The sequence below is a fragment of the Citrus clementina genome, unplaced genomic scaffold (assembly GCF_000493195.1).
Source record: "Citrus clementina cultivar Clemenules unplaced genomic scaffold, Citrus_clementina_v1.0 scaffold_1, whole genome shotgun sequence".
In the NCBI taxonomy this organism is placed as follows: domain Eukaryota; kingdom Viridiplantae; phylum Streptophyta; class Magnoliopsida; order Sapindales; family Rutaceae; genus Citrus; species Citrus x clementina.
This window is the reverse complement of record NW_006263303.1, coordinates 9503311-9531275: the sequence shown is the minus strand read 5'-3', so window position 1 is coordinate 9531275 and position 27965 is coordinate 9503311. Positions and strand designations below refer to the sequence as shown.

Genomic DNA, 27965 nt, shown 5'->3' with positions numbered 1-27965 from the left:
TGCATATTTTTTGTAAATTGTAACGGTTGTTAGTCCTCCTAATGATCAATGTCCGCAGAGAGCATCATGTTCACTTGACTGTACACTGAGGTCACACAAAATACACGCAGTGAGTGTGTTTTGTTCAAAACCTGACCCGCTATTTCAACAGGTTTTACAGCAGAATTTATAATCCAAGTGTGCGGTAGAAAAGCTTGTACTGTTGTACATACTGCTTTCCAGTTTGTTCTTACAAAGACAATGTACCAGCGATTAGTTGCGCATGGCTGCTCGGTGGCGTTGTTAGGGATTCAATTTAGTAGGGGCTAAGTTCAAACAATAATATAATTTTTTAAAAAATGGTTAATAAATAAAAAATACTATAAATGTCCTCGATGTACTTTTATATGTTGAAAACCTTGAATGATAATCTCATTATCAAGACCAGAAATTATATTTTTTTATATATACACACCATTCAACTATTAATTTCCCATCTGATTTTGTATATGATTTTTCTAAAATTTCATTGCTGAAAATGTCCTTTCTACTATAGCTGTGGCAACTGATAAAATTAATCCTAATATCATCAATAGATATCCTTAGTTTCAATCATTTTAAAATTTTAACAGGGGCTTTAATGGTAAATCAAATAAAAAATGGAACAAATATCAAAATGAATTTAAAAAGAGTAATACTCTAGATCCCAATAATATTTAAGTTTCAAGTAATGTAGCGTTCATCTATTGAATAATAGAGTAGAGTAATAAGTAATTATACATTCATCATCTAATAAATAAGTAACATATAGTATTGAGACTCAAGTAGGGACTCAAATGTTAAGATCTTTAGGATCACTGATTTAAAAATGGCTGGGGCTATTTTGGAACCCACTAAATTCCTCTCTACACCCATTTTAGAAGTAAAATTCATTAATAAAATTTTAAAATTCTAAAATTCTAAAATTACCATTTGTTAATGGGAAAAAGATAAACACACCCCCAACGTTTAGGCAAAGGGACAAAAATCCCCCTAATATTTCAAAAAATACATTCACACCCCCATTCATTATAATTTTAATATGTAATTACCATTATACCCTTCTACCTTATACAAAAATTATTAGATTATCCAATTTGTCCATATATTGTTAATAAAATTATCAATATACCCTCATTACCCCATTCCTCTATTTAAATTTTTATCAATAACTAATTTTCAAAAAAGACTTAAAAATAATTGTAAATAAATTATAATTTTAAAAATAAAATTGGTTATTAATAACCAATTTTATTTAAACTTTAAACTTGTATATTTAACAATTCTCCACATGTCAATCATTTAAACTTGTACATTTATAACAATTTTTCTATGTTATTTATTATGGTATTAATAACCAATTTTATTTTTAAAATTATAATTTATTTATAATTTTTTTAGGTGTGTAGATGTCTTTTTTAAAAATTGGTTATTGATAAAAATTTAAATAGAGGAATGGAGCAATGAGGGTATATTTATAATTTTATTAACAATATATGAACAAATTGGATAATCTAACAATTTTTTTGTATATGCTAGAAGGGTGTAAATGTCTTTTTTGAAACATTAAAAGAGTTTTTATCCCCTTGTCTAAACGTTGGGGGTGTATTTATCCTTTTTCCCTTTATTAATCTACAATCACCTCTTGCAAACTAATCACCGACGCTTACATTTCTTTTAAGTTCAACTATTTGGTTCTACTTCTTTTTTTCTCTTATAATTTTCTTCTAACTGTATCTTTGGAATGTTTAAAAGATAGTATTCAACCGATGTCCTGAAATTTTTGCAATCAATGTTATTTTTATTTAAATTGTTCGTTACGTCCATTTTTAAATACTAATTAATCTTCTTCATGGTATTTCAGATGGAACAAATGTAAATTTTTCTTTCTGAAGACTTGAAGGAAAATAATCTTTTATGACTTTAATTTCATGGTTAGTTAAAAAACTCTTCATATTCACCATTAGATGGTCAATTTTGTACATCTACGTTTGTGTGAGCTTAAAGTCAAATCCATTTTGGCAATTGGTGAGAGACAAGACAACCATCAAAAATTCTTTTGTAATTTTACATTAAAAAATAGAACTACCAACAGAACTGATTAGGTGTTGAACAATAGGAACAGGGAGAATTGGAAGAAAACAGAGAGATATGGTTGGTTAGACAATTTTATTCAATACCATTTTGAAATTAAAAACTTAATTAAAAATAGATTGTACGAAGGAAACTAATGAATTAAATAACTCTATCCATAACTTTTGAAAAGATTAGTAGTGACTTTTAGCCCCCACTAGCCCTAGCACGGCGCTCTCTGTGGTTGTCGATTTGTGTTTGTCAAACTCTTGCTTGTCCATTTTGCACAAGACATCGGTCAAACTCCACCACCTTGTAAGACAACCTGTGGTTGGACAAAAACTCCAATATCCCATTCTACGGAGGCGTACCCAGGATCTTAAACTATTTCGGGTTAAATTATAAATTTATTTTATATACATGTGTGGGTGTTTGTACATATGAAATACTACAAAATCATAAACGAGAAGAACCTCTTTTTAAATAATATATATATATAATAAAATAAGTCATTATCTCCAATTAAAATGATGAATCATTCATTTAATATTATATTTTGAAGGTCTGAACACAAGAGCAACTCAGCTATAAAATAGTATTTAAGTTGTTTTAGTTGAAATTGATTTAGAGAAGTACTTGAGAGAAAATTAAAAATTCTATATTTATATAAAAATATTATTAAAATTTAAGGGAATTAATGAGGTTTTCAGTGACATCCTGACTAGTCACTATCTAAGTCTGCCACTATCCTTCTGTCAAATTGTGCTGAAACATATCCTAATATTTAAGTCTTAACTAATTGAGCACCCACCCATTAAATAATTAGGAGGATTCCTTGTATTTAGTCTATCATTTGGAGCCGCGCAATTTTAGGTCTTTTAAGTCTTTTTCTTAGCATCTCATCAAAAGAGAAGTCTTTTCCTAAGCGGGGCCAGAAAGTCTTGATTTATGACAAGGCAGACGAGTCGACCGTGTTTTGACATCTGGACAATGTGACAAATGTTCCCTGAACATCATTTTCTAGCTGTTGAGAGTCATTAAATATTCATACATGCCATTGGTTCAGAATTAAAAACAAAAAAAATTCTTTATTTAAGAAAAATACTGGAGTATTATAATATGAAACAGTCTAAATTTACGTTAATTTAAAAAAATAATATAAATTTAAGAAATTAAAATTTATTAATTTATTTATTTTATAAAATATTAAAAATTAATTAAACCAAAAATATACAGAACTTTTAAAAATTAAAAATATTATTAAACTCAAATCTAAAGTCTATTCTGAGAAATAATCAATTACAAATAATTAGACTTCCTTATAAAAAGTTATAAAAAAATATTTAATTTACCTTATCAGCACAACCGAAGACTAATGGCCATGTAAAAGCCATTAACAAGGTAATAAAGAAGGCCGTAAAAACATGACTTGGAGCACATAAAAGAGCTTGGGTTAACAAGCTCCACAAAGTACTCTGGGCCTATCGAATGACCAACAAAATAACTACATAAGAAACTTTTTTTTCCCTAGCCTTTGGTCATAAAGCTGTCATTCCAGTGGAGAATAGACTTCCCATTTATCGTGTATAAAATTTTTCAAAGGACGAAAACCAGCAGATTTTGTGTGCTAACCTTGACCCCAAATTCGGGTAGCAGTTTATCAACAAAGAGCTACCCGTTATTTTAATCAGATTGTATGAGCTAGAAGTTTCATTGAGGGAGACCTTATACTTAGAAAAATTACACTTAACATAAGGCTCCCTGAGGACGAAAGTCTTGGAGCCAAGTTAAAAGAGCCTACAAGATTATTAAAATGGTGCATCCGAGAATTTATTAGCTCGAAAGCGAGGATGGGCATAAGGTCAAAAAACATTGGAATGCAGAGATGATTCATAGAAATTATGTTTAAGCTAACCTCACTACTCTTACCAACTACTAAGTAATTTTATATTTACTATTTAAATTTATCTTATTTTACTTATTTGATTTTATCCCAATAGCCTCTTTGTGGCTTATCTTGTAAAAAATTTTGCCCTCAACCGCAGCCTGAGGTTAATTATTTTGGCCTTCAACTTCAACCCGATCTTAATTATTTTGGCTCTCAACTGCAGCCCGATCTTAATTGTTTTAGCCTTCAATTACGACCGAATCTTAGATATTTTGGCCCTCAACTACAACCTAATCTTAGTTATTTTGGCCCTCAACCATAGCCTGATCATTTTGGTCCTTAATTGTAGCCTAATCTTAGGAATTTTGGCCTTTTTCGTGCTTGATTTTTAGCTATTTTTTTGCCTTTATTGTGGCTCGAACACAAGACATTATAACTCCTATTATGGTTCGAGTTCAAGATATCAAGCTTTTTGATAGTTTGTTTTTAAATCCATGTGGATATCTGTTACCAACATAATATAATGTCAACTCTAGTCCTTCAAAATTTAGATTGTAACATCCTAACTTGAGAGGTCTAGTTGTGGGTACTTCTCTAGTATCACTTCTAAAGCATATTCAGACCCCAGAAGAGACCCCTCGTCATACTTGATCTGGTGTTCGGCCTTCAACTAATCAGTCATAAGCTTTTGTTTAGCCATTATCCTGTCTTTCTCTATGATCATATTATCAGAGTGGGAAATTTGTTTCTCAAGCTCTTCAAGACTCTACAGATCCTTTTTTAATTGTTTCACACTTTGCTTCAAGCTTTCCTTCTCAGTGAAATCAATTTTTGCTCTTTCTTTCAATTGGGCCTTCAAAGTCTCCATCTTTTTTTGGAATTCATTCTTTAGGGTAGGGACATCAAATCCTAACTTGATCAACTAATGACGTTGCCTCTTGAATTTACAGTGTAGATAATTTTCCTAATACAATATATCAGTCAAAATATTTTGATTTATAGGTAGTTTCCAACGCGAATAAGATAGCATATTACCTCTTGATCATGTTCCATCAACTGTTCCTAAGCCTCAGTGGTGGATAGTTTATTGAGCTCCTCAACCTTCTCTCTGTTTACATAAGCCTCAGTAAAATGCACAACACATCGGGTATGTCCAAACCTCTCTCTTTTTTCTCTTTTATTAGCTTCAATGAGAGTTTACCATGGCCTTGAAATTGTATCTTAAGAAGTGAGATGGGTTGGGGAAGTTGTTTCTATTGTAGTTGAACAAACGACCAATGAGGATTTTTGTATTAATGGCCTAGAGGTCGACAAAGCCAATCCTCGATCTCCATGATCAGACTCTTTTTTTGTTTGCTCTTCTCTTTGTCTTTTGCTCTTCAATCTTCCCAAGATTCCCGAAGACATTTTCTCTGCTTCACAAACCTAATTAATCACAATTTTTTGTCGAATAAATAATGGAAATCCAACATTTATACCTTTCCTTTTTCCTTGTATGGTTTTGCTTCACTCCTGCCTCGTGTAAGCGAACAAGTCAGCACCCTTGCAAATTCTCCAACATCAAAAGATCAATATATGGATGATGATACTAAAATGCCCCTCGAATGTGAGATCGGTATCAAACTATTGTCTTTGGCTAATCCTCTATAAACTTGCACAACCATACGAACATGTTATTTCTCAAATAAGCTTTGATTAAAGTTAAAGAGAAAGATCTACTTTAACAGGAGTCAGACTTGGTTATCTAAAGACACATTACACCTTATATTTCAAATCTTTTGAATATCAATCTCATTCTCTGTAAACCTAGAGCCACCGATCTTTAAAATCTTTGTTTGTGGTTAAAAGATCTACAATAAACTTTTTTTACCCTAAGCCAAGCTGATAGGTAATGCCAACCAATATGCTTCTTTAGGTTATTTTTCATTTTGAAACATCTCTTTAGCTCCTGAAATGTGGGCTTGGGTATACCAGCTTCTGCCTATAACAAATACATGCTGCCCAAGGTCCTTCACCCATTTTTGGCTAACTGACAAAGAGCTAACCCTAAAGAACTTAACATCTTGACAAAATAAGGCTATATAGATAACTTCGTGCAAATAGCTACTGTATTCTCAGGGGGACTGCTAGGCTTTTCTCGTCTTCGAGGTAGCCTTATTCTCACTTCACTGGGAATATTGTATGTCCTCTTAAAAGCCTTGAGGTCATCCTCTCTAACGATAGATTCTACTTTGTTTATATCATATTCTATGGATTAGTTTTAATGATAGGTTTAGGATCTGGTTTCACTCGTCTCTTCTTTTTCTTTATCCTCTTATTACTTTCTTCAAGCTCTTCATCCCCCTCTGTTGTGGTATCACTGATCTCATTTATATTGAATTTAAATATACTTAAACATAAGGTCATCCTTGGTTCCCTCATAATCTACCTCAACTCTATTTCCTACAATTTCGTATTTAGTCAAAAGGCTAGTTTAATTGCTTTAAGGAAGTACTATAACTTGAATTAGTATCTCAAATAGGGTGATATCCGGCCTTTTGTGTGATATCAATCTTTTTCACTAGAATTCCCCTCATCCTCTTCAAAAGCCTAGACTAAAGATTTCCTTGATAGATTCTACGAATCGCTATCCACCAAACCTTTATCACTAGCCATTTTATGGGCAAGAACTGGCCGTTTCTCCTAAAATCAACCTAAATTAACACACTCTTACAATCTAAAATCTTACTATATATATTATCTTTCATTCAATTTCAAAACATATAAATGATTATAGAAATACAAATCTACATGAATAATAACAATAAAGCTTAAGAGGAAAGGAAAACTTACTAGTAAACCTTATGATTGATTTTTTCTATCAATTTAACTATCTTTATTGTTAGTCACGGTTTCTCTTACGTTTCTCTCTTATCATTCAAAAATTTTTGAAATTTGAATTAGATTAGATTTCTGGGATAGAAGCGAATCATTCACTTTTGCTTTTATCATGCCACTTGCTATAGCCGGTGAAAATTTATACTAAACTGTAATATCCTGGTTGCTTCCCACTATTTTTCCCTGGCTATTCGATCATTAACTATTCTCTAGGATTTTCCTATATTGCAGCCAGCGATGTGATATGATTAGTTGAAAGACTTGCTCGTGTTATTTTACATTAATCTGCACATATCTCTAACTCATCCTCTTTTTGGCTTTTTTAGTGCAACTTCATCTCTCCTAATTTTGCCCCTAATGATTAGGCCTTTCTCGATCCTCATTTTGACTATTACTTTTCGACCTCGTTTACCAAACCCTATCATCATGTTATTAATTTATGATTTAGTTTACTTGTCCTCTTACTCGAGGCATAAAATAAGCAAACTAGGGGAATAATTGTTGTACTAGTTTTCTAACCACTATTGTCGGTCTGGGTGACCTAATACGAATAATAATGGGACATATTTGAATTGAGAATAAACCACATACATATTGATTCCTTGGGATATCCAACACTATATGGATTCAAGTCTTCTTATACAATGTTGTTCCATTTACGAGATAAGGGCATGAAAAGGAAAGAGGCCTCTAAAAAGCAAAAATGAAGAGTTCTTTTCTTTTCTTGATTTGTTACTTTGGTAATTTTTTAACTCTAACTTAAGTATCAGAAGATTTTTGTAGGTAACAACAACGACGCCCTTACAATTTTTCTATTTTGTAGGTTAGGAAGCATCATGATAAAGGTCGAGATTTCCCTGAAAACGAAGGCGTTATCAAAGTCCTAATCTCAGCAAATTCAATCACTTTAACATACGAAATTTTGGTGTCAACAGATATAGTCATCAAAGTTGATCCAAATCAATATATGCGTGTGGAGAATTTGTTGTAGACATGAATGACCAACTAATATTTTCCTTGGAATGAATGATATTATGTGGTGAAACAAAGTCACTATTTTCCTCGTTATCCTTATAACATGTATCATCACAAACATCTTTGTCGAACCCATATCTCTTCTTCATGTGTAATGATTCCATATTTTAAAGGTTATTTAAATTTTGAGCAATTAAATGTAAAGTCCTCAACATTCTAATTAAAATGTCTTCTTTTAGAGGTGAGATCTTTACAATGATATTGTGGTTTCATGACTTAATTTTTTTTCACTTACTCACTCTAAATTTAGAAAAAAGAAATAATAAAAAAAAGCCAAAATGATAATTAACTGAAAATAGAGTTACCGGTGGGAGTAACCAAAAAGCAAAAGAGGTGGACGGATTTGAAAGAGTCGAAAGTTGTTGAGTAAGATACTAGTAATGGATTATCCAAAAAGGCAATGGTTTATTTGAGGAATTTGAGACAATGTAGCGGTTGGTGATGGCCTTGATTCCAAAGATTGGTCTGTTAATTGGAGGTGATAGTTACTAGAATGATTGTGCTAGTACAGGGGAATAGATTTGCGGTGGAGGCATTAATCAATGCATAGCAAAAAAATGATGAACAGTGGCAGCGGCAATCGCAAATTTTATGGTCGTTTTCTAGCAGTTTTATGGATAATTAGTGACGGTTTTGCTCAAGGTTGGATTGGCGACTCCTTTTGACCTCTATAGAGGTCTTGATCAATGAAAGAGGTTGCTGGATAGGGAAGGCACAAATGCAAATGGCAGTGGCTGTGGTTGGCTTGTGGTGGCTAGGGTTGACTCGAACTTGACTTTTGTTTTTTGAAAGCAAAACAAGATTAGGAAAAATAAAAGAAAGAATAGAAAAGGTAGGTGTTAAGAATAGTACAACCAAGCTTTTGGCTCTGATGCCAAATTGTTGTAGTGAAAGTTTAATATTCTAATATTATGTTGATTCTTGAGAATCCCTTAATAAAAGAATAGTCTAAATTGATGTTTTTGATTCAAAATAATATCGTGAATTTTGAGGGTTAAAACTCATTGATTCAACAGAATGCTGATAATTAACTAAACTCAAAAACTCACACAAAATTTTCAAAATTGAAAAAATATTATTAAACTCAAACCTAAAGTTTATTCCATGAAATAATCAATAACAAATAATCAAGGCGTGCTTATAAAAGTTACAAAAGACAATTATTCATACTAATACTTATTAAAATTTGACTAAAAAACTTATTTTAATAAGACTCATACATAAATTAAGAATACAACTCAAATAAGTAATGCACAAACAATAAAACTGTAAAGAGATAACCAAATTAAACTAAAAAATAAATAAAGAAAAATATTGTTAAATATTATAAATTTCAATCTAAATATGGTCTCTTGCTCTTATCAATTTTTCATTGCAGGAATCGTTTTTGGAAAATTTTCTAGGTATCTTGAAATGACAATATGAAATTAACTATTCTCTTGTGTGCATACACACATACACACACACACACACACACACAAAGGGGGAGAAACCAAATATAAAAAAGCCTGAGATTATTATTATTTTTTTAACAGGTGGTGTTTGTTTTTTAACTTAATGACTTAAAGTGACTTAACTTAATTAATTAAGTTAATTAGAGATGTTTTTTTATAACTTAATGAGACTTTTTAGATAATTTTGACTTAATAAAATAAGCTAATTTTTTTAGCTTTTTACTTAATGGAGAAATTTGAATTAAGTTAATTACTTGCTAATGTCAAAAATATCTATGTTTTATAATTTATTTTTCATGTCTATCCCAAAACTCACCCATAGATATTTACCCCACATAAAAATATCCCATTTTTTATTTCTTTTATTATATACGATAAAATTTAAAATTTATGGTATTTTATATATTAAAATTCTAAAATAATTATGTATTCACTTGAATATAGTTTTACTTATAAATGTTAAAATATTGTGGTATTTAATATATTATTTATTTGATATTTAAATTTAATAAGGATACGAATGTAAAAGTACATATTTTCAGCTTTTTAAGTTGAAAAAAACAAACAACTTAATCTTTATTTTCTGAGATTCAGACGAAAAAACAAACATATTATTCAGATTCAGACATTCAGACCTATTCAGAATTCAGATTAATTCATGTCTATTCAGATTTTAGACAAAAAAACAAACGCCACCTAATGAGGAAATGACATCATTTCAAACTTATTTATGTCACCATTTTGTACTTATTTATCATTTCCCATAATTAAATGGCATCAGGAACCACACGAAGTGGTTGAGCCTTCTGCAAGGTGATGCCAAACTTCTCTTCCATGTCCATGTTCTCAGTTGTAACTTTACTTTCAAGCTTCCAATCAAATGATTTAATAAGTGAACCCAACATTAGGTGCAACATTCTTATTGCCAATGGCAAACCAGGACATATTCGCCGCCCAGCTCCGAACGGAATTAGCTCAAAATTTCGGCCTTTGACATCAACATCTAACCCTAAGAACCTTTCAGGCTTGAAAGAGTAAGGGTTCTCCCATGTGCTTGCATCTCTGCCTATAGCCCATGCATTGACCAAAACTTGTGCGCCCTTTGGCACTATGAAGCCTGAGATTTGCACATCTACTGAGGCTTTGCGAGGGATTAACAATGGAACAGCCGGATGCAACCTCAAGGTTTCTTTAACTACTGCTTGTAGATAAGGTAACCGAGCGATATCTGATTCCTCCATTGGGTTGCCTTTGCCTATTTGCTTTTCCAACTCCGATCGAGCTTTTGATAATGCCTCTGGGCTGTGTACTAGCTCTGTCAATGCCCATTCCAAGGTGCTTGAAGTCGTTTCAGCCCCCGCAGCAAACAAATCCTGTTAAGATATGTAATTAATCAATTTATGGGTTACGTAATTACTCATAATTTGAGGACGAAATTAAATTAATTCAGATATTACCAGGAAAAGATGTTTGAAATCATTTCTGTCAATCTTTTCACTTTCGCTGATGTTGAGAAGAGTATTCAACATGTCCTTGGAACCAACAAAACCATGTTCTTGTCTTTGCTTCAATCTTTGATAAATGAAGCGATCCAAGACCTCCAATATCTTGATATGATGCCTTGATAAGCGACGCCGCACTCCCTGTATATCAAGCTTTCTAAGCATAGGAAAAAAATCGGACACGTTAGGCTTTCCAGATTCTACCATCAAACCCCACATCAAATTCTTAAACTCCCTTGCGGAAGCTGAATTAGGGTCAGCCAAATCAACAGAAAAAATCGTATTGGACAATAGATTAACTGCAGTATCGAAAGCTGCTTGGCCAATATCGATTGCTTCTCCCGCATGGCAACTTTCTTGAACAAAAGCAACGAGTTGTTGGATTTTCTTGCGCCGGAGGTCTTGATTGGCATCAAGTTTCTGACTGGTGAAAATATGTAGGTTGCATATTTTTCGAAGCTTTTTCCACTGCGTGGAGGCAGGGAGCCATGGGATCCCGTATTCACCCTTCTGGTGGGAACTCACAGAATCTGGAACGTTTCGATTGCATAAAGCTGCGTCATGATCTTGAAGGACTTGTTTGGCCATGGAAGCTGAAGAAATGACTACTGTGGTCACCTGTCCAATTTTTAGACTCATGATTGGGCCATGGACCTTGGCAAGGTCGGCTAGTGACTTGTGAGGTTTGTGCCCAAGTTGCGGGAGGTTTCCGATGATCGGCCAAGGCGTCGGCCCCGGTGGAAGCTTTATTGATCCTCTAGAAAAGGACTTTAAAGCCTTGACCCAAACCCATGTGAATAGAAGCCATAGTATGCAGCTTATCCAGCTTTGCATCTCTGATCTTACTTTTGGCCCTGTGGGAAACAACCGATGGAACTTGTTCGCACTACTTTTCTGAAGGGCGAGTATTTATATACCAAACTAAGCACAGTGTCAACAAAGTAGCTGAAAAGGAGTAAATTTGAAATGATGTGTGTTTATTGATGCGGACTTTCTTTGTAAATATTATTATTTTTTAATTGGAACATTTGACTGAAACCGACATGCACATATATAATTTATTTTAAAATTAATTAACCGCGACTGATTTTCAACTCATTCGATTGAAACATTCAATATATATAATAAATTTATAAATTAGATTCTGTTACTGAGGCTGTGATGATTTTCAATTTTCATCACATTAATTATAAGAACACTGTAGACTTAGCCTATACGTAGATGGCATACTCTATGTCTTTGTCCATTTTTATTCAGGCCCTTTTGCCCCCATTATTTGGTTGATATTTCACCTTTTGCTGTCTTTAATAACATTAAATTCTTGAATTCTGGCTGTGATGATTTCCAATTTTTTATATGTTAGATACCAAAATTTGGATCCACAAAATGTTCGGGCTATGTGGAGATCAAGCTCGAAGTTTTCATCAAGTTAATACGGTTTGATTCTTCTAACTTGGACTTGGAGGTTTTGATCTGTAAAACAAGAAAATCATAAGGCACCGAGGTTGTTACCGGCAAAGAGACGATAAAAACTTAAGAAAGAATTAAGAAGAAGAGAGACCTTCTAGTTTTGTTTTTTGTCTCTTAAAACTAAAACACCTTACCTTATAATTGGGGGTTCTTTTATGGGAGAATCTTAATAGAGTTCTGTCATATTTAAAGTATCTGACGAGGTGACACATGTAGAAGGATATATAGAATTCTTATTGAAAATAGATATCACAATTACTGTCGTATCTCGTTTATACTACCGAGGTGTAAGGTTGGGAAATTAAGGCATAACAAGATATATACAAATTAGATTCTATTAAGCCTGCTATTTATAAAGTTCGGATCTTATGGTAAGTCTAGTTAAATTAAAATTTTATTTATTACATATCTTGTAATAAGGATTAATTTATTAATTCCTTAAGTTAGTGAGATTATGCGCCAATTATAGAATCCTATCATTACTTGACTTGCTAAATTAAGAATATTTATTTCTTAATTTAATTAGATATCTAATTTAGCAAGTGAATTATAATGAGATTCTATAATTAGTGCATGAGATCTATTTAGAGTATGAAATTGGTTTAAACAAGAAGTTTGTTAAATGCTCTATATTTTTCTTGGGAGATAAGAAAGGTAAAAAGATCATATTTATTCATAATCAGATTCATAAGAATTATAAGAGGAAAGAAACTCTCATTTGAAAAGAATCCAAGTCTTTTAATATTTACAATTTTTTTGAAACCCTAGTGCTTATATAAAGAGAGGTATTTTACAATTAAAGGTGTGCAACACCAAGTATAAAGCAGAAAAGCAAAATTCGGCCTCCTCCATAGATAATCCAAATTTGACGCATAATATTGTGTTAATTTGTTTTCTTATCTTCTTTTCATCTCTATGAAGAGTTTATGTGGATCTTGAATCACTAGACATTGAAGAATTGAAAAATTGCTATTGATCACTTTGTGAAGTGCCTTGAGGATTGTGTATCAAGCGGGGTAGCAATTATTTAAGAGAAGCAGGTACAGTTTAAGGTTGAGTAAATTGTATGGTGATAAACTGTAAGTAAGAGTTTAAAATTTGGTAAATCCATAAGTTGTAACATCTCAACTTAGTGAATTATTTTTCATCTGGGTGTGGCCTCGTGGATGTAGGATTGATCAATCTGAACCATGTAAAAATCTCCATGTCATTTAATTTTTGTAATTTATTTTGTTTTTAAAAAATTAATATTTTTTATACAGATGAACAGTATCGGTAAACAGTAACAGTGAATAATATTTTCAAAATTAATTAAATTGTTAATTTTAAGATTTTAATTGCCTACATCTATTTCCAATAAATCTGAATTCCTTTTAGATTCTTTTATTGAGGCTGTGATGATTTTCAATTTTCATCACGGTAATTATAGAAACACTGTAGAACTTACCCTATATGTACATGGCATATTCTTTGTCTGTGCCCATGTTAAATTGCCTCCATTAATTTATTCATATACAACTTTTCGCTCTGCCTTTAGTAACATTAAACCAATGATAAAAATAACCACTTAGCACAATCTCATGCCCTTCTTTTAATGGGATAATTTCTTAATCTTACCTTTACAGCTTAAACAAGTTTGGGTTATCATGGAGGTATTTGAGATTCCACACTAGCTGTTGTGTCCTGAGCTGCAGAGAGAACTCCAATCGTATTATCAGCAATTTGATCATCAATCTGCCCCTTCTCATCTGTGGCAGTTGATTAGCCCTTGTCAAACTCTTGCTTGTCCATGTGCATAAAACATTGTTCAAACTACAACACCTTGCATTGTAAGACCGCTAGCGCGATGTGGTCTTTAGTCTTTTAAATCTTTTCCAAGCATGGTCACAAAGTCTTTATTTTATGATAAGGCAGACGACTTTGAACCACTCGTGCTCTTGGACTTATGGCGCTGTTTCTTTTTTCACATCTGGACTCTTGGTGCCTGAAATTTAAAAATATATGACTCCGTGCCGAATGGGTAATGCGAACAATATTCTCTAAAAATCATATTTTCAAGCACATGAGAGTCCTTAAAATATTGACACATGTCGTTATGTTAATGTAATAGGATTAAAAGTGCCTTTATGCATAAAAAGTAAATCAAAATTTGGAATTCATTAAAATTTGACGGGAAAATTGTCGTTAAAAGCAAAAGACAAAAAAAAAACGCAATTACAAACAATAAACGAGCAAAGACATAACATATTTAAAAGTCTTATTAGATGACAATCATAATTGTAATTTTCTAATAATATTTTTTTACCCTAAAGATAAAACAATCTTTATCTCTCAAGAGCTTTATTGATATTTTATATATTTTTTCAAAGTAAGGGTATAATTAGTATTTTAAGATCAAATAATAATCAATTTGTTAAACATTAAAATAATAAAATGTAAGATTTTATAATTCTTTAATAGCAAAATATTAGCATATAATAATTCTTGCACTTACATATTATTTTTTCAATAAATTAAGTAATAAAACGACAACAAATGGGTGCTTGCAAATATTACAAGAAGTTTCACACAATTTATGGGGCAATAAGATTCTCAGCAATTGCTTTGCACAAATCTAAAACATAAGTCATTGATGGAACTGTTGGATTTTTTAATCCAATATTGTTGGATCCTTAATCCAATGTTCTGCTTATATGTAAATAATTATGTATTACAGACTGTCATATAAGGTTAAACCGAATTAAAAGTGATCTATTAAAGTTTTTGATATTATGGGTTTTAATGTATCTAATAGGGTGTGAGCATTTAATGTGTAGAAACATAATTATATTCTAATTCTATAATGAACAGAATTAGGAATTTCTAATGACAACAGGAAAAAAGTTATCTATATAAGTTGTTATAGTCCTCAGGTCACACGTATCTTTATATTCTTTCTGAAATCTCATCGTCAGAGAGAGAGCCCTGAGAAACTTTAAAGGATTCTCTAGGAGAACGTATAGATCTGAAAGGCCAACCACACAAACCTAGAGAACAATTTAGTGTTATGGATTCAGGTACGCGTCACATAATTTTGTTATTAATTCTTAGTGATACAACATGAATGTTCTTGGATATATAGGTGATGATTTTCACCAAAAGTTTTCTTATTTTAATAAGTGATATCAGAGCCTCTTCATGTCGAATTATTGAGAATTGAATTTATTTTCAATTAGTGAATAAAGTTTTGGTGTTCTCAAATCTAGTATCATTAAATTTGAGAACAAAATTTATTGTTTTGTTGAACTAAATTCGGAAATATAGATAACAATATCCAGAATATTCAGATTTTAAATTAAAGAAAGGGTAGCGAAATTAAAAAAAAAATAGGAATGGCTAAACGGCCACGCCGGCAGCTATGCCACGGCAACCAAGCAACAGCACACTGCTCAAGAGCGGTGGCCATGGCTGCTGCATAAGGTAGAAGAAGCGGGTGCAAGGCTGCCGCACAAAAGAAAGAGAAAAGAAAAAGAGTTAGGGTTTTCATGGTTAATATCGTGGAGGTCCCTGAAGTATTTAAAAAGCTCTTTTCAAAAGAATAATTAATAAGTTTTTGTTTAAGCCCTAAATTTGTTCTGACTTAATAAAAGTTAATTTTGGAACCAATATATAGGGCTGATGGATTCAAACTAAAGCTGAGATTTAGCCCATTAAAAAAAAAACAAAATAAGGGTTGGTTTGATTTGTGGGCTGGTTCAGAATCCGATTCGGGTTGACCCGAATGTTTATTTTTTTGGCAATTTTTGGTACAATTTTAAATTCAAATATTAGTAGATTTATATGTATTTTGAAATAAATTAATTGAAGCAACATGTCACCAAAGTAACCTCTCTTGTGAAAATTAATTTTTTTTTAAAATATAAACGGTTTTGTAATGTAATTTCTATAAATATCAATCGGCCCAAATGAAGGTCTATATTTAATAGAATTACATGTGCACTTGTGGTAATAAACATGTGATGATTATTCGGTTTTACACGTGAGCAATAAATCGACCCAAAGGAAGATTCATTGTTTGACATATTCCTATTATTAGTGTTTGATTACTAAACCAAGATATCACTTACAAGTTAATATTTTATCCAAAGATGAAATATTAATTGAGTGTCAAGTATCTTGAGATGGGGTTTACCTTTATTTGAATTTATTTTTGTTTTAAGACTAATATGAGCTTGTTTTGTTTGTTTGTTGTTCTGTATTCAATTACGTCTACTACTAATATTACTGCCAATATCAATTCTATTTCTATGCTAAATGGCTCTAACTCTAAATCATGGCATGAGAATCTCTCAATAGTTCTTGCAGTCATGGATCTTAACATTGCATTAAGGGTTGATTCCCCCCACCTTTTACGGATGAGAGTACCCCGAATAATAAAAGGGAAATTGAAAGGTGGGAGAGATCAAATTGCATGTGTATCATGATCATGAAGAAGGCCATTACAGAAGCATTTAGGGGCTCAATGACTTAAAAAGCAACTACGGCTAAAGAGTTCCTTGTAGAAATTGAAAAGAGATTTGTCAAGAACAAAAGGGCAAGAATGAGTACGCTCTTGACAAATCTGATTTCAATAAAGTATATGGGCAAGGATAAGGGCAAGAAAAAAAACAACAATAAGAAAGCTGCAGATACAACACCTCAAAAGAAATAATAAAAGAAACCAGGTGGTTAGGAAGGTACTGGTTGTTTCTTCTGTGGGGTTGAAGGGCATAAGAAAAAGCATTGCACTAATTATCATGTATGGTGTGCTAAGAAAGTTATGCTTCTTAGTTTGGCTTATTCTGAGGTTAATTTAACTTTGATACCTAGACACACGTAGGTAGCGTTTACTTTTTGGATTAGATTGAGAATCCTGAGGAGTGGGAATCCTATGATTGGGAGTGTGGAGTGGGAGTGGGAGTAGGTTGTTTATTTACACTGGAATGAAAGCATGGAATAGAGATCAGAATCCAATTTATGTGCTTACTTTGTCTTGGATTGGGAGTAAATAGTTTCAAATTACAATTTTATTCTTATTTAAAGAATTATAGTTTTTAATTACAAAACAAATAAAAAATATATTTAATGAATAATATTTATTTAATTATATTTGTAAATTTATTATAATTATTAATATTCTTAATTATGAACAATAAATTATTAATTTTAATACAAAATGAAACCTTATTTTATTTTATTTTATATAATTATATTAAATTTATTATTATATAAAATAATAATATAATATTATTTAGTACAAAATTAATATTTTCTTAGAATAAACTATTTATTATTATTAATATTAAATAAATATAGCACTATTATTTTTAAAATAAATATAATAATATTATATTTATTAATTCTCTATTAATATAATAATATTATTTTAAAATAATTTTAACTTATAATCAATGCAAATTATTATTTAGTTAAATATAATATTATTATTCAAATAAATATAATAATATTTATTTATTTTATTAATTATAAAATATTAAATTAAATTAAATTAAAAAAATAAAAGGGTAAAAAAGGGAGAGGTAGGAGTGGATTCCCACTCCCACTCCCCACTCCAAAAATGGGTGGGACCCACGGAGTGGGATTCCCACTCCCTTCCCATTTAGAGGAAGTAAACGCTGGAGTGGGAGAAATCCACTCTCCTCACTCCCACTCCAGCAAGTAAACACAGCAGTAGTGGATGATTCTAGTGCACACGCTCACATCAGTGTGTCTATGAAGGGTTGCTTGAGTTGTTGAAAACCCAGTGATGCTGAAAGATACATCTATGTAGGTGATGGCAAGAAGGTTGGGGTTGAAACAAATGGAAAATTTAGATTATTATTAAAGACTGAATTTTATTTGGATCTTTATGAAATATTTGTTATTCCGCCTTTTAAATGGAATTTGATTTCCATTTCTGCTTTGGACAAATATGGTTATTCTTGTTAATTTGGAAATGAAAAATTCAGGTTGTTTCATGATTCAAAATTGGTTGGTTTCGGTTCTTTATTAGTGACGATAATCTTTATATGCTTGATACGATTGATTCATTTAATGAAACCCTTCAATTAAGCACACGAGGTTTAAAGAGAAAATTAACCAATGAGAATTCGGCTGTGTTATGGCATAAGAGATTGGGTTATATCTCCAGATAGAGAATAAATAGACTTGTGTCAGACGAAATTCTCAACCCGTTTGATTTCACAGATTTTGACATTTGTGTTAATTATATCAAGGGGAAACAAACTAATAAAAGGAGATTTGAAGCCAACAAGACTTCGAATGTCTTAGAACTCATACATACAAACATTTGTGGGTCATTTCCTACGGCTGCTTGGAATGGTCAACAATATTTTATGACGTTTGTAGACGATTTTTCTAGATATGGCTACATATATCTCCTCTATTAAAAGTCACAGTCCTTGGATATGTTTAAAATATTTAAGGTTAAAGTTAAGAACCAATTCGGCAAAATAATCAAAAGCGTCAGATCTGACCGTGGTGGCGAATTTTTATAGCAGATATGATGGTTCGGGTGAATAACGTCCAGGACCGTTGCTAAATTCCTAGAGGAATGCGGTATTGTCCCACAGTACACTATGTCAGGTTTGCCCACTATGAATGATGTTGCTGAAAGACGAAATAGAACGCTTAAGGACATAGTGAGGAGCATGATTTGTCATTCTACCTTACCAGAATCACTTTGGAGAGAAGCACTTAAGACTGCAGCATATATCTTGAACAAGGTTCCAAATAAAGTGACTCCCTTACGAGCTTTGGACATGTAAGAAATCTAGTCTAAAGCATTTACATATTTAGGGTTGTCCAGCTAAGGTAAGACCTTATAGGCCTAATGAAAATAAACTAAACTCAAGGACAATAAGTTGCTATATTATTGGATACTCAAAATGATCCAGGGGGTATAAGTTTTAAGATCTCATGACTAAATCGATTTTCGAGTCAAGAAATGCTTGGTTCTTTGAGGATGTTGAGTTTGCAAGAGGGAGATATAGCTAGAGACTTTATCTTTGAAGAGGAATATGTTGATATTCTCATAGGTGTTATTGGCATTGATCAGGGTCTCATTCTTGACTTTATTCAAGACACAACAGATCAAGACAATATTAGAGAATTCCCCATATAAGAAGTTACTCCAGAAGAACAAACTCTACTACCTCAAGAACCTATACTATTAAAGAGATCCACCAGAGAAAAGAGAAGTGCATTGCCAAATGATTACATTGTATTTCCCCAAGAACATGAGGTAGACATCGGCATGATAGAAGATGATCTGATCAATTTTCTGTCAAGCCATGAAAATTTCTAACTCTTAGAAATGGATTGATGCCATGAATGAGAAGATGAAATCCATGAAGGACAATGACGTATGAGATCTTGTCCTATCGCTAGAAGGTACAAAACTTATTGGTTGCAAATGGATATTTAAAACCAAGAAGGATTCGAAAGGAAATGTGGAAAGATACAATTATAAAGAGACTTTCTCTCTAATTTCTTTGAAAAACTCTTTTTGGATTACAATGGCATTGGTGGTGTATTTCGATCTTGAGTTACATCAGATGGATGTAAAGACAGTGTTTCTCAATGGCGACATTGATGAGACGATCTATATGATGCAGCCAGAAAACCGTGTCTGGAGACCCAAAGAATATGGTTTGCAAACTTAAGAAATCCATCAATGGGCTCAAACAAGCATCTTGACAATGATATTTCAAGTTTCATCAAGTGATCATCTCAATCGATTTCGAGATGAATTTGGTCGATGATTTCATATACCTTAAGTTCTGGAGGAGTAAGTATATTTTTCTGGTTTTATATATCAATGACATATTGCTTGCCAGCAGCGATATAAGATTATTGCACAATACCAAGAGATTTCTAGTTAAGAATTTTAAGATAAAAGATCTTAATGACGCCTCTTTTGTATTAGGCATACAGATACACCGAGATCGCTCCCAAGACATTTTTCGATTATCACAAAAGAGCTATATCGAAATAGTTCTCAAGAGATTTGACATGCAAAATTGCAATCAGGTGATACCCTATGGCCAAGGGAGACAAGTTTAGTCTCAATCAGTGCCTTAAGAATGATTTTGAGGAAAAAGAAATGCAGAAGATTCCTTATGTGTCAGTAATAGGAAGTCTAATGTATGCTCAGGTTTGTACGCAACTAGATATTGTGTACTTTACTGGAATGTTGGGTAGATGTTTAAGTAATCTAAGAATAGACCATTGGAAAGCAGCCAAACGAGTCTTAGGATACTTACAGAGATAAAAGACTATATGCTTACATATCGGAGGTCAAATCAGCTTGATGTAGTTGGTTATACTGGCTCCAATTTTGTTGGATGTCAAGATAGCATGAAATCCACTTTGCGTTACATCTATCTGCTAGCTGGGTGTGCTGTCTCTTGGAAGAGTGCTAAGCAGTCTCTTATAGCCTCTTTTATAATGGCAGCAAAGTTCATAGCATATTATGAGGCATCCAATCGCGGAATATGGCTACAAAATTTTATCATGGGGCTGCGCATAGTAGATAGTGTTGATAGACCACTCAAATTATTTTGTGACAATAAGTCAGCAGTGCTGTATTCCAATAACAACAGGAGCTAGATGAAGTCGAAGTATATAAACATCAAGTTCCTAGTTCTTAAAGAAAGAGTTCAGAGTGGACAGTTGTTTATGGAGCACATAAGCAAAAACTCCATGACTGCGGATCCGCTTAGTAAAGGATTACCACGCAAATTATTTCATGAGCATATTGCTCCTATAGGTATCCTGTCATCAAAGGATATCTAGTTTTATTAGGAGTTTGTGATTTTAGATGCTCTTGTAATATAGATATTTTTTAGTTATATCAGTGTATGGATATTTAGGTTATTTTCTGCAGAAATAAAGTTTTGGTTTATTCACACTATGATTTAAGCCCAATTAAAAGTGATCTATTAAGGTTTTTGGTATTATGAGCTTTAATGTATCTAATAGAGTGTGAGCCTTTAATATATAGAGACCTAATTGTATTATAATTTTATAATGGGTAGAATTAGAAATACCTAATGACAACAAGAAAAAAGTTGTCTATATAAGTGGTTATAGTCCCAATGTCACACGTATCTTTCTATTCTTTTTTAAATACATCGTCAGAGAGAGAGCCTTAAGAAAACTTGAAAGATTCTCTAGGAGAATGTGTAGGTCTAAAAAGCCAACCACACAACCCTTGAGAGCAATTTAACATTATGGATTCAGGTACGCTTCCGCATAGTTTTGTTATTGATTTTTGGTGATACAACATGAATATTCTTAGATTATAGATGATGGTTTTCACTAAAAGTTTTCTTGTTATAACAAGCACTTGTACAATACATTATCATGAAGACAACAATGTAAAATACAAATCATTTCTTTGCATTAACTTTTGAAGTTACTAAACAAGTAAAGAAGTAAAAATTATAGAATTATAGGAATGTTAAGTACACAAAGGATCAATTTATGTAGTTTTTATAAGAAATGAAATTCTTGTTGGGTCACCACCTCATTCTTCAAACATAGCCCAGAGATTCCCAGTTGGCTTCACCCGTGATCTTGGAATATGGTACCTGAAAGATCAATTATAACATCTCAATTATAGATGGTCAAAGTGTACAAATTAACAAATACCATGATAAGTCTACAACCTGTTTGACATTTCTGATTATTCATAAGTCCACCGTAATAACAAAGATAAGGACCGTAGTTTCAATATGTTATACTTGCAGGCCAGTAGCTTTTTACACTGTGACCATTGACACAAATCAACCCATATTAAGAAATCTTGTTAAAACAAAGTCCTAGTTTCACTTTCTTAATGATTTTTATTTGTGGAGATTTTAGACGACCACAGTGAAGTCCTGAAAGAAGAGCTAGAAATTAATGGTCAGTCGTGACCAATGAATTAACACATACATGCATGCGTTCACGTAGCCGACTAGTGACAAGTGCCGCACTCTATTCTTTTACTTTGTAGTGTCCTAATTTTTTCTTGAGCAATGAAGCATGCAACATAATTAGGAAAATTTTGCACCTCTTCTATCAGGCCTATATTTATAAACAATATAATTAAGAAATAATTTCTTTTCTAATAACTATTTATTAAATATTTTTAAAACTTATACAAAATTTAGTTTGACATTAAATCTAAATAAATAAATTAAATGGTTATATGGCTAGGGTAACATAATTGAAACATAATTAGACGATTTTCGTAGGAGCCAAAATGAATGCATAAAGAAGAAATAAATGAGAAACATATCAACAATGAGTATGAGAAATATATCAACAACGAGTATGAGACCACTTTTCCACTTTTGTTATAATGGACTTTTATTGTGATGGGAAGGAATTGATTGATATGAGAAATGCGGTTGAGGACCACCATATTAGTTGTTAATATATTGAAATTATTGGCCAATTGACGATACATTGGTTTTTATTTTTACGCCGTTATTCTTATACAATATTATTTGTTTCTTTCCTTACTTTTTATTGAGTAATGATATAGTCATAAATTTTTGTATAAACTTATCTTATACACACTGATGTGGCATGATAAAATTGGTTGAATTAAATATCTCTTGGCCCACATGATTTATTTTCATTATTTTGTATCTTTATTCAATCAATGAATTAATGCCACATCAATTTGTACAAAATAAGTTTGTACAAGAGTTTGTAACTGTATCATCACTCCTTTTTATTACTCCTATTATCACTTGATTGTCAATCAACCTTGGAAACTATTACTATTATGCAATTAAATACTCATGTAGCATAAAAGTAAGACTAAGAAATAAATTAAAATTAAAAAATAGAAATTAAAATTTAACTGCTATTATAATAATTTAAATTGTTTTAAAGTATTAATTAGCTGAACCTTTAAAAATCACTTCTATAAAGAAACAAAAATGACTAGAAAAAATATATATATATGCTCTTATATAAGTGCTATATGCAAGAAATCATAAGTAGCCTCTATAAAACCTCTAAATTTATAATTTTTCAAATTCAAGAAAAAGACTCTAGCAATTAGGATAATTATAACAATCCTAATTGCTACAATAAATGGGTAGAAGTAAAAGTATGTTGGTTAATTGAATTATAACTCCCTTCAGTATTGAAGATACCACAGAATTGCAACAAAGAATAACCGTCACTAAAGGTGGGCATTGGTTTGGTTTGGTTCGGTTTCGGGATAAACTTTTGATTTCAGTTCAATTCGGGTCCGAAATTTAAAAAATATTCAATCTTTAAGGAAAATAAAAACTGAATTAGAACCGATAGTTCAATTCGATTCGGTTTCAGCTTGGTATTGTTTTTTCGTTTTTGTTTTGGTTTTTTGGTAATAGTTTGCTTAACGATTCAGATTAACAAATCAATTTTTTGGTTCATCTTAACTTGCAAAAAGACCTACTATAATCAATGTATACTGGACAAAAAAAAAATTTACAAATTTATATTTGCAAAAAAAAAAATTGCAAGAATTTTGGACTAAAATAAAGAATTTTAGAATTACTGTCACTATTTTTAATATCAAAACTTTTAGACCAAAATATAAATAAAATAAAATAAGTTTCTGTGTCATAATAGTTTTTATCAAAACATTAGAGGGCATAATGATATTTTGTGATGTTGACTTTCAGTCAAGGACCTGTTTGAAAAGTTTGCAAAAAATATCAGGCCATAACAAAGTTTCTATATACAAACATTTCATAAACATTGGGCCCTACTAAAATTTTATAAAAGACAGGGATCCAAACAATATTATTGATTCAATTCGGGTTTTGTTACTGTTGAACCGAAAACCAAACCGAAAGTTCAGATCAATATCTATACATTCTATTTTTTAGCTTAAAAAACCGAACCAAAATTGAGAAAAACTAAAGCAAATCAAAATTTTTCGGTTCTCGTTCAGTTATTGCCCACCCTTTAAAAAACAAAAAGCTAAGAAATGTTTGAAAAAAAAAAGAAAAATGATTAAGTTCAACTAACTATATCAAAAATTACCATGCTTGCATAATTGGATTTCTTTATACATGAAAAGTGTGTCAACTAACTGTATCAAACAACATTATTTTTCAAAGATTTGAGGCAAATATGCAGGACGGTGCTATTTTCATCAAAACATTGTGTTGTAGAGATAATATAAGTACGAGAAGAGGCCAAAATAAGTACACCAAAAGAGCACTAAAATATCCTTAATTGCATGCAAGCACTTGAGGAGTTGATAACTTAAATTATTTTTATCTTATTTCTCCTTTCTTTATTTTCAACCTAATCCTTAAGCTTTTTTATGTCTTTGTATATAGTTCAATAAATGTTATTTGAGTCAAATTGAATTGTTTTATGAATTTTTTATACACGAAAATGATGTTAACTAGCCGCATCTTTGATATCTTTGGTTAATAATCAAGCAGACATACTAAGTATCTCTAGAATCTGAATCCTCTTCTTTTATGGCATGATTTCATAGATCAATCTAAAAAAATAGCTAGCTATACGGGATAAGTAAAATTTTATTATATTCGCAAGTGCATGAATCTTCATAAATAAAATATTGGTAATGAAGTCGAATCTAAAGGGGAAAGTCTAATTTAAATCTAAAATTAATATTAATCCTAATCTAGTTGAACAAATTGAGTTATAAAGGAATTAAACTAATTAAATTAAGAAAACAACTAAAGCAAAAGAGTTTCAATAAGACAAATGTTACCAAAATCTCAGAATCCACCACTATTCAACTAGTAATTATCTAATTATTATTAATCTCCAATTTTTTAGGGACAACTTGAATTTAATCTATGTCATCTAGATGGATATAAAAATTAAGCCTAAGTAATTAAGTCTAATGTAGGTTCTTTTTCGCTTCAAGGTAGTATTTCTAAACATATATGCATCCGACTGCAAAATAAAGAATCAGTTTCCTAAGCATTCTATGTATCCAATTTATTGAAAAATAAATAATCAAATAGAATCTCATTAATCTTTATTTTACCAAGCTTAGATTGAATCAAATAATCTCTTAACTATTAAGATTACATGATATTAAAGATGAAAAGATAATTATTCAATCAATCTTGTGAAACAAGAACTATAATAATCAAAGAACATATGTAGGAAAATAATTAAATAATTTTTTTTTCATTGAACAAGATTTCATTCGTAACCTCAATATAAAAAAATTAGGTAGACATACTTAAATGGAGAAAAAAAAATTAATAGAATTAGCCATGGGAAAATTAAAGTACTACTGCTGCCACTCCTCTTCCTTTCTGTCTCCCGCAATTCTATTCTATTCTCTCTCTTTTTTTTTTTTTTTTTCTTTTTGGGCTTCTTCTTTATCTCTACTTTTTATAATGCTATGGCCATTAATTATGAATGAATTCCGTATGCTTTATTGGCCGAATCCAATTTGGATTCTAATTCCAATTTCAAGCAATTAATTTGCTTTCCACAATAGCCATGCAGTGCAGTTACAAAGTAAATTGTTTATTTTCCAATAATGTATGTCCACTCATTTCTTGATTGCTCAAGGAAATAGTATTCTAATTTATTTCCAATTTAATCTTCATCGCTACCTAAATTGTACTTCTCCATGCACTTTTTATTATAATCTTTAATAATTTTTCTATTCAATAAAATAATTTGATTAATTAAAAATAACAAATAAAAATAACTAACAAATATATAATAAAGGATAAAATATGTAGATATTATATGGTTATCATATTGCAACATAAAAAATGCTTAAGTCCGAACTATCTCGCATATCAACCAAATCTAGAAAAGTCTATAGAAGTACAATAAATTCCAGAATGTGCTGCTATGGACAATTTTGAGTGCCTTTTGAAAAATTTCTCAAATCTTCATAAGACATGCTACTTTTACCATAACATACTCTAATAATAAAAGTGCTTGTCTTTACCTTGAATTATTTGCCCAGTACAGGAAACAAAAATAAATTGCCATTCAGTAACAAAACTAAAACAGTGATAACTAATTTACGCCTTTAGGAAAAATAATCAATTTATTCTTATAAACATCATCCATCAATTCTCGATCACAAATAATCCATTCAACCCAGAACAAAGGGGAAAGAAAAATCTAGTGGTGTATAAACAACCATACAAGCTAGAAATTTCAAGAGTACCATATTAAATCATATAAAAAAAATTAGGAACTAGCAGTGCTATTAGCATTTTTTTTCTCATGTTTCAAGACCATTTTTTAAAACAAAACTTATTTAGTTTCTAAATAAGATATGAACCTTTTCTGTAGTAGTGAAAATATAAATACCTAACTTGCAAATAAAAAAGAAGTGTGAACGTAAACAAATAAATAATATTGGCACAAGACGACCCCAAAAAAAATGCACAAACAAGAGAATGAAAAACTAGCCCAAGATTTTGATCCTCCTAAAAAATACCCAGGATTGTATTGCCAACATAGTCAAGGCTTCCAACCAATTGTTGCAATCAAAACTCTTTGTCATCATTCAACATTTCGAAAGCCAAATCAAATATTTAGACTAAAGAGATTGATATGGACAGAATTTTTCAAATAACCAATTCTAGCATTTTCAAGTAATAAATGCTAATGCATTTAGGAAGTTAATAAATATTGTAAACAAAATTAAAAAAAAAAAAGAAATACTATATAGTCCTTTTTAATTTTTCTTCTAAAAAAAAAAAAACTTTTTGAGCATTGTTCATATAAGAAACAAGCCAGATCTTTTTCGCATAGTAATCTACAGTATATAATAGAATTCCTAAGTTGCTTCTCATAACTAGCAAAGAAGGCGCTCTCTCAACCAACACTCTAGCAACTCCAAAATTCCAAGCAATACTCAGAGAAGTGGCATTATGTTTTTTTTAAGCTATTGGGTGCTCATGACTCATTTTATTTATCAAGTAAATCTATGATATCTATTTTCTAAGCTCTTATAGCAAGTGGAAGTTGATTTTCTTGACCAATGTGATTGTATCTATTTTCTGAATTCTACTAGACAACATTTTGATGACCTTTCTTCAGAGTATCCTCAAGCATTTTTATGACTCTCAAATTCAAGAATTTGTTAAATAATTTACAACGAATAACTAAACGTAATATCTCTTCTCCAGCTCGCACAAATCCTGAATGGCATTGAAGATGTTGACGACGACGGAGAAGTAAAAGGATCTATCAATCTCTCAATTTCAAAACTAAATAAATCTTTGAACCTTACTGAAGATTTTAGGGTTTCCGTTTTGGAGACGGTTCTTTCTCTTATGTGCTTCAAATCCCCCAAAGTCCATCAATCGATGATTCTAAAATTAGGGTTTTGAATGCTGTTTTCTGTTATGTTTTTCTTTTATGTGATGGCTGATTAAATCGTGTGTTGAAATCCTGGAGAAATTGAGGGGCCATTGTTAATATTATATTATTTTTTAATTTAATAAATTATGATTAAATTTGTGAAAAAGGAAAAATTTTAACCTCTAATTCTTCAAATTTGAGATTATTATTTGTTTATTGTTTCCAAATGAAAAGTAATTTACTTTCTGTCATTTGATATCTGCAGTATAGTTGAGATATTACATT

The 27965-nt window shown here is 31.3% G+C and overlaps 1 protein-coding gene across 1 annotated transcript; it reads right to left on the bottom strand.

Moving 5' to 3' along the window:
• Nucleotides 1–10049: 10049 nt before the first annotated feature.
• On the bottom strand, nucleotides 10050–11713 carry LOC18054424 (geraniol 8-hydroxylase). Its single transcript, XM_006451406.2, has 2 exons — nucleotides 10803–11713; nucleotides 10050–10718 (listed from the first exon to the last, which is right to left on the bottom strand). The coding sequence occupies exons 1-2, from the start codon at nucleotides 11679–11681 to the stop codon at nucleotides 10113–10115; spliced, it is 1485 nt and encodes a 494-aa protein (XP_006451469.1). The 5' UTR covers nucleotides 11682–11713; the 3' UTR covers nucleotides 10050–10112.
• Nucleotides 11714–27965: the final 16252 nt, after the last annotated feature.